The sequence below is a fragment of the Triticum aestivum genome, chromosome 4B (genome assembly GCF_018294505.1).
Source record: "Triticum aestivum cultivar Chinese Spring chromosome 4B, IWGSC CS RefSeq v2.1, whole genome shotgun sequence".
NCBI classification, from domain to species: domain Eukaryota; kingdom Viridiplantae; phylum Streptophyta; class Magnoliopsida; order Poales; family Poaceae; genus Triticum; species Triticum aestivum.
In genome coordinates, this window is record NC_057804.1 from 183,040,574 (window position 1) to 183,056,049 (window position 15,476).

Consider the following 15,476-nt stretch of genomic DNA (forward strand, 5'->3'; position numbering starts at 1 on the left):
GCCTCTTCCACTTTCCATCACTGCAGTAGCTTGCTTGCACGACTGAACCTTATACACAACTCCATCTGAAGATCAAACCCCATACTTGGCCAAACAAAGAGAGAATAAATCGGAGAGCATATATGAATAAGTATACAACAAAATAACCAAATAGACCACAAGAGAACTCATAAAAAAATTTGATCATAAAGTGACAATTCATCATATCCCAACAAACGCACCACTAAATTACATAAGATGAATCACAATCATGTAGTGGAGCTCATGTCATCTTTGTATTGAAAAGCAAGGGAGAGAAAACCATCTAGCTAGTGTTACAGACCCATAGTCCAAAGGAAACTACTCACGGGGAATCATGATGGGCTTTAAGTTAATGCAGATGGCCGTAAAGAATCCCTTATACGACAGTGTTGCGAGAAAGGCCTCCAGATTGGACCATGAAGAAACAGAGGTGTGCGGCGATTGGAAAATTTTGGGTGCAAAAACCCAGAGGGGTTTCGAAAGTACATAAAGGCACAAGGACCGAGAGGCGATGGATTAGAGCACTGGGGTGACCATGCGGTAGGCCACGCGCCCCTGGGCGCGTGGGGGACACATACAACCCTCGGTATGTGTGGGTTACCCCTAAAAGCTTGTGGACTTGAACCTTTCGCTGAATTTTTTGTGGATCTTCTTGAGTCAGCTAAAAATTATTTTCCCCTGAAGTCCAAAAACAACAGAAAACAACAAGTGTCACTAGACACTAAATTAATAGATTAGTCTAGAAAAATAATAGGCACCAAAACTATGCCAAAGTGATAGAAATATAGAATACAATAAAAAATTATAGATACTTTTGACGTGTCAATGGTATTGGGGAGTCGCCATGCCATGGGGTCTCCATTGAACCCACCAAACAGTGCATCAAGCGCTCCGCCCAACAGGTCGGGGTTGATGATGACTGGTCTACTAGTATGTGAACCACATGGCGACTAAGGTGAGCCCCGTCCAGGGCACTGACCCGGTGACCCCCTGCATCAAGAGCATACTGAAATCCATAGCAACGGGGAGGCTGGAGAGAGAGAGAGAGTGTGTGAGAGAGAGAGTGTGTGTGTGTGTGAGAGAGAGAGAGAGAGAGGACCGATGAGAGTTTTGCGTGCCCGTCTAGCCATGATGCAGAGTGAGAGAGGGAGTGGTCGAGGTCGCAATCTCTCTGTCGTTGCCATCACCACTCATGGTCTCTCTGGCAGTGAAGATGACAACGATGACGTACCTAGGTTTTGCACCAAGCTCATCAGGAGGGTTGGGGTCGGATGGTCACCCTGGACTCTATGCGGTGACACAACCCAGTTAACCCGTTTTTTCTACATGAATAGTGACATCCGACCCACTCGGTAGTTAATCACATGATTAGACATCTATCTGATGATAAAGAAAAGATCAATACATGTGATCTGATGGCCAAATTCACTTAGTGCGTGGGATAGACAGAAATGGTTCAGTTTACTGGCCTAAATTCCTAAATTTGAAGACCGATGCAGGATTACACATGCATCTAAAGGCTTGGAGCGACTTATGACCCAACGACCAAAATGTTGGTGATGGTGCTCGATTTTAATTGTCCTATATATTGTGAAATGCTTTATGGTTCATCGTTAATATTTCTTATTTTTTTTTGACAACAAACATTTCTTAAGTTGTTACCATTCACCGCTGGCTGAAGAACTTTTTCAATATTATTAGGTAACTAAATAAAGTTACTTCTCCGTGGAGAACTTATCATCATCAATAAAAAAGAATCCCCTAAAAAACAACCAAAAAAAGAAAAGAAAGATACTTCACCATGAAGAACTTTATTATCTGAAAGATACTTCGCCATGAAGAAGTCTATGAGTAGATGCGTTGTGACTTTAAATGGCGTCAGCAGTTATTCGAGAGATGGCGGAGGACTAATCGGGGAAACATCTCCAACGCACACCCTCCACCTCCACGACTAATTAAAATTCCCGAACACTGCATCGTCTCTCCCCCGTTGGTTCCACCCCCCTCCTTCCCTCCCTCTTCAGATCCGATCTCTCCAACACACGGGCACACACCACGAGCCCTCCTCCGCCGTCTCGCTCCAGGGAGCTCTCGCCACCGCCGCCTGCCGCCATGGCGGCGGCCAACGCCCCCATCGCCATGCGTGAGGCGCTCACGGTAACTACAGCACCATCGCATATACTCGTCCATCATTCTTCTCTCTCTTTCTCCCTCTCTCGGAAGTCAGATCAGATCTCTGAGGAGGGACTAGCTAGGCCTTGCGACTTACTGACTGGTACGGTCGCCATGGCGGTGGCTTTGTTGCTTGTTGCAGCTGACGAGCCTGGGGATCGCGCCACAGTTCGTCACCTTCACCCATGTCACCATGGAGTCGGACAGGTACATCTGCGTCCGGGAGACCTCGCCGCAGAACAGCGTCGTTATCATCGACATGGTCATGCCCAGCCAGCCCCTCCGCAGGCCTATCACCGCCGATTCCGCGCTCATGAACCCCAACACCAGGATCCTCGCGCTCAAAGGCATGTGCCTCACTAGATCTCTATACGAGCTCTACGGGATCTCATTCTCATGACCGCCCGTGCTACAACTGCTGCCATCCTAGTCCAGTCACCGCGTCCTGGGATCTGGAATAGTTGGGCGACGATTTCAGCTTCCATCTCAGCTCAGTACACATATCTTGGAGAGGGGCTACGGATTTGCTTAATAACTGAGATCAAGTTTTAGCTAGACATCTGGTAGTTTTGCGTGTCAGTTGCATTTTGTGTGTGTTTTAGTAACACATTTACTGTTCGGATGATCTTGCGAAGTTGTGAGCCTAAATGTTGATATCGATACCTGCATTCTGCTTGTATGCAGAGCACACAATAATAGGTTGGTCATCTATTATGTGAAATTCAATGATAAATCTCGATGATTAGACGCGTTTTATAATTATTAGTACAGTACATCCTCTAATGAAAGATCACACACCCAAATTTTCTTTAGATTAAAAGTAAATGATATATGCTTATCAGTTCTCTAATGAGATCATAGTTTACATGTGCTTGCGAATGATTAGGATTCAAAGAATGTATCTATTATGTTGATAATGTTACCATGCCCAAAACATTGAATCCCTTCGATTGAGCATAGTTTGGTCCTAGGATGAGGGGCTGTAAGAGTTAATATCTAATTGTGAGTTTTTTTGCCGATCCACAAATTGGCTCTACGGTAGTTGCTTACTATCTATTTTTATTAAAGAAATGCCCTCTTGTTACCTCTGCAGTTTGCTTTGGGTAGCTAGTTGTGATGGAGTGGAGCTTTGAATATAAAACTGAAGTAATTTGTTCTGGAACATACACTAATCTACCCATGTGATGCGATAAATGATTATGGTGTTTTTCTGTGTAACATGCTTCCTTGACATCTCAAATGCAAGCAAAGTGATAGCAGCAAGAAACTGTTCTCCCATAATCAGTCTTACTTCAGTTGGTTAAGTTGGAATGACTGCTCTATACATTGACAGCATAGTGTATTGCTGCTATATGTTTGATTGGCAAATAATCTATAAGAACTGTATATCTCAGAGTCAGCATTTACCATCTGTTCACCTCAATCTGAATATGACGGAGTTTACAAATAGCAGTAACAAGTTTTCGCAAAATTTTGCAGCCCAAATAGCTGGAACAACGCAGGATCACCTGCAGATCTTCAATATTGAAGCTAAAACAAAAGTAAAGTCGCACCAGATGCCTGAGCAGGTGAAGTTTCTAAGTCTTTTCTAGTTATCTAGTATATTTGGTAACTTTATTTAATTGATTATCTGCAATCTTACTTGACATATTATCTTACATGTCTTCTTGTCTACAATCACAGGTTGTGTTCTGGAAATGGATCACCCCCAAGTTGTTGGGCTTGGTAACACAGACATCTGTTTATCACTGGTCAATTGAAGGTTACTCATCTGTCAAATCACAGCTGTTCTCTGCTTAAGCACCATTTCCAGATTTGCATGATTTCATAGGAACTAAGATAATTATTGCTTGCTGATGTTGGAACGCAGGAGATTCTGAACCCACCAAGATGTTTGATAGGACAGCTAATCTGGCTAATAATCAGATTATTAACTACCGTTGTGACCCGGCAGAGAAGTGGCTCGTGCTTATTGGAATTGCACCTGGTGCTCCTGAGGTATGCTTGCAAAGATCATTCTTAATTAGCATCATCATAACCTGATGCACTGTTGTTCTGTAATTGAATGTGATATGATGATCAAAATTCTGTTGTGTCCCTTCCTGCTATGGTCTGTTCTGTCCCTCTGGTTGTTTGACTATTCTTGGTGTTAAATGTTATAAATTATGATTTCACAAATTTCCAAGTATCTAGTCTACTATGTTGAGCTACAGATGCAGCTGATATATGCACTAAGTAAATGGTACTTTGTTATGCATGCTTCTTATATTCATGGGCTTTCTACTTCACCTAGCAGAGGCCGCAGTTGGTGAAGGGAAATATGCAACTTTTCTCTGTTGATCAGCAGCGTAGCCAGGCACTTGAAGCCCATGCAGCATCTTTTGCAACTTTTAAGGTATTATTCAATTAGTTTGTGGAGGTTATAATTATTAGTCCTCTTCTAGTATTTGTCAACCGTGCTTTACTTCTCCTGTCCAGGTTCCTGGCAACGAGAATCCATCAACACTCATCTGTTTTGCCTCGAAGGCAACTAATGCTGGACAGATTACTTCTAAGTTACATGTTATTGAACTGGGGGCCCAGCCAGGTTTGCATAAAGAACCACCATGTTCTATTTTTGATTATCATTATTTCTGCATTCCAGTCTTGTAAATGTGGCAGTATGTCATCTAGCTACCGATGTTTTTCCTTACAGGCTACCCTTTTCAAGTGATTTTTTTTCTGTTTAAAGTCATTCTCCTTTTTTACCCTTTCAAATCATTTATTGCAGGGAAACCTGGTTTTTCCAAGAAGCAAGCCGATCTCTTCTTCCCACCAGATTTTCAGGATGATTTTCCTGTAGCCATGCAGGTGTATATATTTTAGGTCCCACATGTAGTATACCCTGTTAGATATCACATATATCTAACTCGTTTTATCTTCTTTATTACAGATCTCTCAAAAGTATGGACTTGTCTATGTAATTACGAAGCTTGGCCTTTTGTTTGTGTATGACTTGGAAACTGCCGCAGCAGTTTATAGAAATAGAATCAGTCCAGATCCTATATTCTTGACAGCAGAGTCTTCTACAACTGGTGGATTTTATGCCATCAACAGAAGAGGGCAGGTCTTACATGCCACAGTTAATGATGCGACTGTTGTGCCTTTTGTCAGCGGCCAAGTATGATTCTGGCATTTCATAAATTCTTCTGCTGATGCATACTGTAGATATTTGTTTTAAATTTCTAATACATTTTGGTTCATGCAGTTAAATAACCTTGAGCTAGCTGTGAATCTTGCCAAAAGAGCTAACCTTCCTGGGGCGGAGAACTTGGTAAGCTCCATAACTACTATCCTTTTTTTGAATGGTGTTTACATTTGCAGAATTTGCTTGATTGTTGCCCATGCTTCTATTTTTGCATGTCTTTGTACGAGTTGAATCAGTATTTCCCTGCTAGATCATTTAACTATGTGCTAGTATCATTATGTTCCATAAGAGCGCGTGCCGACATGCTTATGCAATTTTCTCAATATGCACCTATGTTCCTGCCTAATAAGCACTTCTGAATGTCATGTCATTTTTTGCTTGTATATCTTGTTCCAGTAACCATTTTCTGTAAGTGGAACGTTTATGCAGTTCTGAATGAGCACTTCTGAATGTACTAATAACTTATAAATGTGCTTGTGCTGTGGGTATTTTAGTGGCTCACAAACACCACATGTACCGTTTCGCTTGCAGCCATGTTAATGTTAATTCTTCATATTGGATTTAAAATTCAAGGAATATTCCATTCTTACACTTGCCTATCTCATTTGATGTGTAGAGGGACTAACCACTACTTTTTGTTATTCTGAATTGCAGGTTGTGCAAAGATTTCAGGAACTGTTTTCGCAAACAAAATACAAGGAAGCGGCGGAGCTCGCTGCAGAATCCCCTCAGGGTCTTCTGCGAACCCCTGAGACTGTTGCAAAATTTCAGGTGCCTGCCTGTTCTTGTTGCCCATGAGCTGTTAATGTGAATTCACCGCCTTTTCACAGCTCATTTCCTGCATTTATACTTTCTCAATGAGCCAGGCATTCTTCATAGCCCCAACTGTCAGAATTACAAAGTGTGCTTGATATCCGACCCTAGATCATCCTGCTCTTATGAAATTTCCAGCGAAAGACTGCTGTGCTAAAATGCTTAGGGCTGTTTTTTTTCTTTAATTTAAGCCGATGGGTTCTGCTTACCACATAATAGAAATGTTTCATAGTTAACTGTTCCCTCGCTGGAAAGTGTAGGTTTCTGCTTGTCTGACATGTGATTTGTGTTCATCAAATGCAGAGTGTTCCTGTTCAAGCTGGGCAAACGCCTCCACTGTTGCAGTACTTTGGCACATTGCTAACTCGAGGGAAGCTCAATGCTTACGAGTCCCTTGAGTTATCTCGACTTGTTGTCAATCAGAACAAAAAGAACCTTCTAGAAAATTGGTTGGCAGAAGACAAGTTGGAATGCAGTGAAGAGCTAGGAGATCTTGTTAAGGTAATATGGGTGCTCTGCTGTGTTTGTTGATTGCACAAATCTCATTGTGCGTCAGTTAATTTCATTCGCTGCCTGTGTCTGGATTGTTTACTAATCCAATTGGTACTTTGGTGTAGACGGTAGACAATGACCTTGCATTGAAAATATACATAAAGGCTAGGGCAACGCCTAAAGTCGTTGCTGCTTTTGCCGAAAGGAGGGAGTTTGACAAGATCCTTATATATTCAAAGCAGGTATATTGCGTTGGTACTGCTGAATTCTTCTTTTTGGCAGGCCGTACCCAGTTCAGCTTGAACATTGACTGTGCTGTCTAATTATCTCTTCCAGGTTGGATACACTCCCGATTACCTTTTCCTCCTCCAGACCATCCTACGTACAGATCCACAGGTAATAAGATTGTTAAGGCCTTTAAAGACAAACTGGGTTGTGGTGAAACATTTGGTACCTGGTTGTGGGGTTTGATATTTATATGACTTTGCCTAACTGTATATCCTATATATATTCTTTACCAGGGAGCTGTAAATTTTGCTCTCATGATGTCACAAATGGAGGGTGGTTGTCCATTAGATTATAATACCATAACCGATCTCTTCCTTCAGGTAGGTTTATATTTTTTTCCTTTTTACTACGAAATTTGGTTGTACATCCTGCCTTATGCGTCTTTTGTTAACAGAGAAATATGATACGAGAGGCAACAGCTTTTCTGCTGGATGTTCTGAAACCAAACTTGGAAGAACATGCTTTTCTGCAAACCAAGGTCAGCATTTAGTTTTTATTTAATTGTGAATCGTTACAATATAGACCTCCCTGTTACTCAGTAGCTTCTGTTTGAATTTATTTTAGGTTTTGGAGATCAACTTGGTGACTTACCCTAACGTTGCTGATGCCATCCTTGCTAACGGTATGTTCAGTCATTACGACCGCCCACGCATTGCTCAACTGTGTGAAAAGGCTGGTTTGTACTTGCGAGCCCTCCAGGTCCGTATCTTTGCATGGTTTTGGTTGTGATCTATCCTCAATTGTCTTGCAGTTTAACAAGTCTTATATTGTGATACAGCACTATGCAGAGTTGCATGATATCAAACGTGTCATTGTAAATACCCACGCCATTGAACCACAGGTTTGTTTTCTTCGGTTATGTTTGACTGTCTATTTATTATTACCTGGCCTTTTAACAACCTCCTTTCATAGGCACTCGTTGAGTTCTTTGGAACCCTTTCAAAAGAATGGGCACTAGAGTGCATGAAAGACCTTCTACTGGTCAATCTGAGAGGAAACCTTCAAATAGTTGTGCAGGTAATCTTTCTCCGTTCCTTTAACTTCCGTTCTTGTGGTTTTGTTCTTCTTTCTTATCGGTTCTAATCATCTCTAATCCTGCAACACATCTGAAGGCCGCCAAAGAATACTCTGAGCAGCTAGGTGTCGATGGTTGCATAAAACTATTTGAGCAATTTAAATCTTACGAGGGCCTGTACTTCTTCTTGGGATCCTATTTGAGCTCCAGGTATTTACCCCAGTTGATGATATCTTTCAACCATTGTTTTCTTAACGTAGCACACTTAAACATTATATTTCTTTACATCCAACAGTGAGGATCCAGATATCCACTTCAAGTACATAGAATCAGCTGCAAGGACTGGACAAATCAAAGAAGTTGAGCGTGTAACCAGAGAGTCTAATTTCTATGATGCTGAGAAGACAAAGAACTTTCTGATGGAAGCAAAACTACCTGATGCCCGCCCACTGATTAATGTTTGTGACCGCTTTGGTTTTGTTCCAGATCTGACTCACTATCTGTACACAAATAACATGCTCAGGTATATTGAAGGCTATGTACAGAAGGTATGTAACTCTTCAAACTTAGTTTATCTTAGTACTTCTTCTGATATACTCATTATACTAATGGCTGTTTCCATTTATCTGGTTTGTAGGTTAACCCTGGGAATGCTCCATTGGTAGTGGGGCAGCTACTTGATGATGAATGCCCTGAAGATTTCATTAAGGGTTTGATTCTATCTGTCCGCTCTCTCCTTCCTGTTGAGCCACTAGTAGACGAGTGCGAGAAGAGGTTTCATTCTAATCATTGTCTCTGTACATTTTGCACATGCCTGCCTTTTTAGCTGGTCTCATTCTTTGGTCTTTTAATCAGGAACCGCTTACGTCTGCTTACACAATTCTTGGAGCACTTAGTGAGCGAGGGTAGCCAAGATGTGCATGTCCATAATGCTCTTGGGAAAATTATCATCGATAGCAACAACAACCCAGAGCATTTCCTTACTACCAATCCATTTTATGACTCTCGTGTGGTTGGTAAATACTGTGAAAAGCGGGATCCTACACTTGCCGTTGTTGCTTACAGGCGTGGACAATGTGATGATGAACTTATTAACGTCACTAACAAAAACTCACTTTTCAAGCTGCAAGCTAGGTATGTTTATGGTTTATTGTCCTTTTGATGCCATGTAAATATGTTATTTTTCTGAATCATTATATCTGTTGCGTCATTGCTTACACGTTCAGTCCAATGTTTTGAGTTGTCAGGTATGTGGTTGAAAGAATGGATGGTGATCTTTGGGATAAAGTTCTACTGCCTGAAAATGAATACAGAAGGCAGTTCATCGACCAAGTTGTTTCTACCGCACTGCCTGAAAGCAAGAGCCCTGAGCAAGTTTCTGCTGCTGTTAAGGCTTTCATGGAAGCTGACCTCCCGCATGAGCTGATTGAACTTCTTGAAAAGATTGTCCTCCAGAATTCTGCATTCAGTGGAAACTTTAATCTTCAGAACCTGCTCATCTTGACAGCCATTAAGGCAGACCCATCCAGGGTCATGGACTATGTTAACAGACTGGACAACTTTGATGGCCCTGCTGTCGGAGAAGTAGCTGTCGAGGCACAACTGTATGAGGAGGCTTTTGCCATATTTAAGAAGTTCAACTTAAATGTTCAGGCTGTCGATGTTCTGTTAGATAACATCCGAAGCATAGAAAGAGCTGAAGAGTTTGCATTCCGTGTTGAAGAAGATGCTGTTTGGAGCCAGGTTGCCAAGGCCCAGTTGCGTGAAGGTCTAGTCAGTGAAGCAATTGAGTCATTCATCCGTGCAGATGATGCAACACATTTCCTTGATGTCATCCGTGCTGCTGAGGAAGCTGATGTATACCATGATCTTGTCAAGTACTTGCTTATGGTAAGGCAAAAGGCAAGGGAGCCCAAAGTCGATGGAGAGCTCATCTTTGCATATGCGAAGATTGATAGGCTCAGCGACATTGAAGAGTTTATTCTTATGCCAAATGTTGCTAATCTCCAAAATGTTGGTGACCGGCTTTACGATGAAGAACTTTGTGAAGCTGCAAAGATCATCTATGCCTTCATCTCAAACTGGGCTAAGTTGGCTGTCACCCTGGTCAAGCTGAAGCAGTTCCAAGGCGCTGTAGATGCTGCTCGCAAGGCTAACAGCGCTAAAACATGGAAGGAGGTCTGCTTTGCTTGTGTTGATGCTGAGGAGTTCCGTCTAGCACAAATATGCGGTCTCAATATCATCATTCAGGTATATATAAGCTGGAAAAATTTCTGTGAAGCAACAAAATTATGCTTCAACACATGTTTTTAGTTCTATAAAAAATCTTCAGAGTCCTGAGGCACTTTTATATAGTTCTTTCTGATATGCCTTGTTTTGTTTAGGTTGATGACTTGGAAGAAGTGAGTGAATACTATCAGAACAGAGGATGCTTCAATGAACTTATTTCTCTCATGGAGAGTGGTCTTGGACTTGAGCGCGCGCACATGGGCATCTTTACAGAACTTGGAGTCCTTTATGCCAGATACCGCCCTGAGAAGCTCATGGAACACATCAAGCTTTTCTCCACTCGGCTGAATATTCCTAAGCTTATCCGTGCTTGTGATGAACAACAACACTGGAAAGAGCTTACGTACCTATACATCCAATATGATGAATTTGACAATGCTGCTACCACTATTATGAACCATTCTCCAGATGCATGGGATCATATGCAATTTAAGGATGTTGCTGTTAAGGTTGCAAATGTTGAGATATATTACAAGGCTGTGCACTTCTATTTGCAAGAACACCCTGATCTCATCAATGATCTTCTCAATGTGCTTGCGCTTCGCTTGGATCACACAAGAGTTGTAGACATAATGCGCAAGGTTTGCCTCAAAATGAATATTTAATGTCGTATATGGGATTATGGGAAGGGTCTCTATTGATGTCTCCGTTTTATGTTCTAATCTAGAAGTCTGAACTATTTTTATTCCTTCTACAGGCTGGTCAGTTGCATCTTGTGAAACCATACATGGTTGCTGTTCAGAGCAACAATGTCTCTGCTGTCAATGAAGCATTGAATGAGCTTTATGTTGAGGAGGAGGACTATGAGAGGCTCCGTGAGTCGGTTGACATGCATGATAACTTTGATCAGATAGGTCTTGCCCAGAAGGTACAGTAAATAAATAGATGAATATGTAATGCTTGTTAATGGTGTTATTGTTTTTATAATCAGTTGCTTAACTCTTGATCAGCTTGAGAAACATGAATTGCTTGAGATGAGGAGGATTGCTGCTTACATTTACAAGAAAGCTGGCAGATGGAAGCAATCTATTGCCCTATCGAAGATAGACAACATGTACAAGGATTGCATGGAAACATGCTCACAGTCTGGTGACCGTGAGCTGTCGGAGGATTTACTTGTCTATTTTATCGAGCAGGTTAGTGTAAAAATATATTTTATGATTGGATTTCTTTTTTTGAATCAAGTCATGAGTATGCAAACTGTGCTAATATTGTTTCCTTCTTAGATAATTGCAGCAGATATTTTCTTTCGTGCTGGTTTTAGTGCCGTGATCACCTTTCTAAGATTCCCAATTCTGACTGTTGCATCCAGTGCATATCAACTAGCTAAGAGTAGATAAATCCAGGAAACATGCAAATTAAGAACTAATCTGACCTTTATTGTTTTGGTAGACCAGTGTTGTCTGTGCAGTATTGCATTTCTAATCATTAAGCATCTCTGACTATTGCAGGGAAAGAAAGAATGTTTTGCTTCTTGCCTCTTCATCTGTTACGACTTGATTCGTGTGGATGTTGCTCTCGAGCTTGCATGGACAAACAACATGCTGGACTTTGCTTTCCCCTACCTATTACAGGTATATTAAGTCCGTTTGCATGTTTGGAAATGTTCAGAAACGTACAGTTTTGTTATAATAGCATTCTTGCTATGTATGCAGTTCATCCGTGAGTACACAAGCAAGGTAGATGACCTGGTGAAGGACAGGATTGAATTGCAGAAAGAAGAAAAAGCCAAAGAGCAGGAAGAGAAGGACGTCGTTGCTCAGCAGGTAATCTGAAGGGCTCTTCTTTTTGTTCAGTGTCCTGTTATTCGTTCTTAAGCAGTCAGCATAACAAGTTGTGTTTTGTTATACAGAACATGTACGCTCAATTGCTCCCTCTCGCCTTGCCTGCTCCGCCTGGTATGGGGGGTCCACCTCCGATGGGCGGGATGGGTATGCCTCCAATGGGCGGGATGGGTATGCCTCCGATGGGTGGGATGGGTATGCCTCCGATGGGTGGGATGGGTATGCCTCCGATGGGTCCTGGACCGATGCCGGCATATGGGATGCCTCCAATGGGAAACTACTGAGTTGGCTTTTGAAGAACATAGATGATGTCGATTGTTTCAGTCTTTTTTTACAGAGGGAGCATGAGGATCCCAAAGGTATCTTTCAAGTTGTAGATTGATTTGGGCTATTGGTTGTTTCAGTTAATATTCTTTTGGTACCAGGGCAATTTTGGCGAGCAATATCTCTAGCCGAGGTAGAGTAAATTTACTGGTTGCTATATATTATGATCGGGTAGGATGAGGATGAGATTAGGTTCCGGCTGAAGAGTGAGAGGTGGAAGACTGGTACCATTTGTATAGCTTGTGTGATAAAAAGACTAGACATTTTGGGTGTACACTCCTCCGTGTTGGTGTTGCCACCCGTGAACATAAACACTGCCTGTATGTTATATGTTACACTGTGTTCAGAGGTTTGGGTTTTGTACCTGGAAGAATGCTTTTGTTGAACGACACGGTGTATTTGTATTTGTATTTTGTTGATGGTCAGTAGTTCGCCTGAGCAAACTTGTATCTTTTGCTCCATTTGGACGTCTGATGAAAATATTTATGACGGTGGCGATGATGTCTCAAGTAAGCTTAAACTAGACAAAGATGATACGAGTACGTTCTTATGTAGAAGTTGCTTTTTTTTTGAATGGGGAAAGGCACCCATGGTGCCAACTTCATTCAACTCAGTACGGGTCCTTTTTGTTGCCAAGAACGGGTCCTTTTTGAAGAAAGAGTTTCTCTCGAGAGAAGTGGGAGGAAAGTAGAACTCGATGAAGTACTACCTCTTGAACAGGAAAGTAGTGCAGCTCAGGAAAATGTTCCTGTGGTGCCTGCATCGGATAGAGAGGAAATTAATGATGATGATCAAGGTACTTTGGATCAAGTTGTTACTGAACTTCGAAGGCCCACAAGGACACGTTCCACATCAGAATGGTATGGCAACCCTGTCTTGGAAATCATGTTGTTAGACAATGGTGAACCTTCGAACTATGAAGAAGCGATGGCGGGCCCAGATTCCAACAAATGGCTTGAAGCCATGCAATCCGAGATAGAATTCATGTATGAAAACAAAGCATGGACTTTGACAGACTTGCCCGATGATCGGCGAGAGATAGAAAATAAATGGACTTTTAAGGACGCGGATGGTAATGTTACCATCTATAAAGCTCGACTTGTCGCTAAGGGTTATCGGCAAGTTCAAGGGGTTGACTACGATGAAGACTTTCTCTCCCGTAGCAAAGCTAAAGTCCGTCCGAATCATGTTAGCAATTGCCGCATACTATGATTATGAGATATGGCAGATGGACGTCAAAACAGCATTCGTTAACGGACATCTTAAGGAAGAACTGTATATGATGCAACCGGAAGGTTTTGTCGATCCTAAGAATGTTAACAAGGTGTGCAAGCTCCAACGATCCATTTATGGGCTGGTGCAAGCATCTCAGAGTTGGAACATTCGCTTTGATGAGATGATCAAAGCGTTTGGGTTTATGCAGACTTATAGAGAAGCCTGCGTTTACAAGAAAGTGAGTGGAGCTCTGTAGCATTTCTCATATTATATGTAGATGACATACTTTAGATGGGAAATGATATAGAACTTTTATACAACATTAACGCCTACTTGAATAAGTATTTTTCAATGAAGGACCTTGGAGAAGCTGCTTACATATTAGGCATCAAGATCTATAGGGATAGATCGAGACGTCTCATAGGTCTTTCACAAAGCACATACCTTGATAAGATATTGAAGAAGTTCAATATGGATCAGTCCAAGAAAGGGTTCTTGCCTATGTTGCAAGGTGTGAGATTGAGCTCGGCTCAATGCCCGACCACGGCAGAAGATAGAGAAAAGATGAGTGTCATCCCCTATGCCTCGGCCATAGGGTCTATTATGTATGCCATGCTGTTTATCAGACCTAATGTAAACCTTGCCGTATGTTTGGTAGGAAGGTACCAAAGTAATCCCGGCATGGAACACTGGACAACGGTCAAGAATATCCTTAAGTACCTGAAAAGGACTAAGGATATGTTTTTCGTTTATGGAGGTGACGAAGAGCTCGTCGTAAAGGGTTACGTCAATGCTAGCTTCGAACAGATCTGAATGACTCCAAGTCACAAACCGGATACATGTATATTTTGAATGGTGGGGCAATAAGCTGGTGCAGTTGCAAGCAAAGCATCGTGGCGGGATCTAAATGTGAAGCAGAGTACATGGCAGCCTCGGAGGAAGCACATGAAGCAATCTGGATGAAGGAGTTCATTACCGGCCTAGGAGTTATTCCCAATGCGTCGGGCCCGATGACTCTCTTCTGTGACAGTACTGGAGCTATTGCCCTTGCCAAAGAGCCCAGGTTTCACAAGAAGACCAGACACATCAAGCGTCGCTTCAACTCCATTCGTGAAAATGTTCAAGATGGAGACATAGATATTTGTAAAGTGCATACGGATTTGAATGTCGCAGATCCGTTGACTAAACCTCTTTCGCGAGCAAAACATGATCAACACCAGAACTCTATGGGTGTTCGATTCATCACAATGTAACTAGATTATTGACTCTAGTGTAAGTGGGAGACTGTTGGAAATATGCCCTAGAGGCAATAATAAAATGGTTATTATTATATTTCCTTCTTCATGATAATTGTCTATCGTTCATGCTATAATTGTGTTATCCGGAAATCGTAATACATGTGTGAATGCATAGACCACAACATGTCCCTAGTGAGCCTCTAGTTGACTAGCTCTTTGATCAATGGATGGTTACGGTTTCCTGAGCATGGACATTGGATGTCATTGATAAGGGGATCACATCATTGGGAGAATGATGTGATGGACAAGACCCAATCCTAAGCATAGCACAAGATCGTGTAGTTCGTTTGCTAGAGCTTTTCTAATGTCAAGTATCATTTCCTTAGACCATGAGATCGTGCAACTCCCGGATACCGCAGGAGTGCTTTGGATGTACCAAACATCACAACGTAACTGGGTGGCTATAAAGGTACACTACAGGTATCTCCGAAAGTGTCTGTTGGGTTGGCACGAATCGAGACTAGGATTTGTCACTCCGTATGACGGAGAGGTATCTCTGGGCCCACTCGGTAATGCATCATCATAATGAGCTCAATGTGACCAAGTGTTTGGTCACAGGATCATGCATTATGGAACGA

At 42.0% G+C, this 15,476-nt stretch overlaps 1 protein-coding gene across 1 annotated transcript; it reads left to right on the top strand.

Moving 5' to 3' along the window:
- Positions 1 to 1,931: 1,931 nt before the first annotated feature.
- LOC123091708 (clathrin heavy chain 1) lies at positions 1,932 to 12,771 on the top strand. The gene is made up of 30 exons (XM_044513307.1): positions 1,932 to 2,178; positions 2,336 to 2,540; positions 3,673 to 3,761; positions 3,877 to 3,955; positions 4,064 to 4,191; positions 4,490 to 4,588; positions 4,672 to 4,780; positions 4,964 to 5,043; positions 5,126 to 5,353; positions 5,441 to 5,506; positions 6,035 to 6,151; positions 6,497 to 6,694; positions 6,811 to 6,927; positions 7,022 to 7,081; positions 7,207 to 7,293; positions 7,368 to 7,451; positions 7,538 to 7,672; positions 7,752 to 7,814; positions 7,886 to 7,990; positions 8,086 to 8,198; positions 8,284 to 8,536; positions 8,626 to 8,762; positions 8,844 to 9,122; positions 9,236 to 10,238; positions 10,373 to 10,858; positions 10,975 to 11,145; positions 11,228 to 11,413; positions 11,729 to 11,851; positions 11,933 to 12,043; positions 12,130 to 12,771. The coding sequence occupies exons 1-30, from the start codon at positions 2,134 to 2,136 to the stop codon at positions 12,343 to 12,345; spliced, it is 5,172 nt and encodes a 1,723-aa protein (XP_044369242.1). The 5' UTR covers positions 1,932 to 2,133; the 3' UTR covers positions 12,346 to 12,771.
- The last annotated feature ends 2,705 nt before the right edge of the window (positions 12,772 to 15,476 follow it).

What these genes read in the sequence shown, in the direction of transcription:
- LOC123091708 (XM_044513307.1), top strand. Translation starts at nt 2,134, where the DNA reads ATGGCGGCGGCCAACGCCCCCATCGCCATGCGTGAGGCGCTCACG. An exon ending in TCCTACGTACAGATCCACAG is followed by an intron (nt 7,082 to 7,206) that starts GTAATAAGATTG and finishes ATTCTTTACCAG; the next exon opens with GGAGCTGTAAATTTTGCTCT. An exon ending in TGTACTTGCGAGCCCTCCAG is followed by an intron (nt 7,673 to 7,751) that starts GTCCGTATCTTT and finishes ATTGTGATACAG; the next exon opens with CACTATGCAGAGTTGCATGA.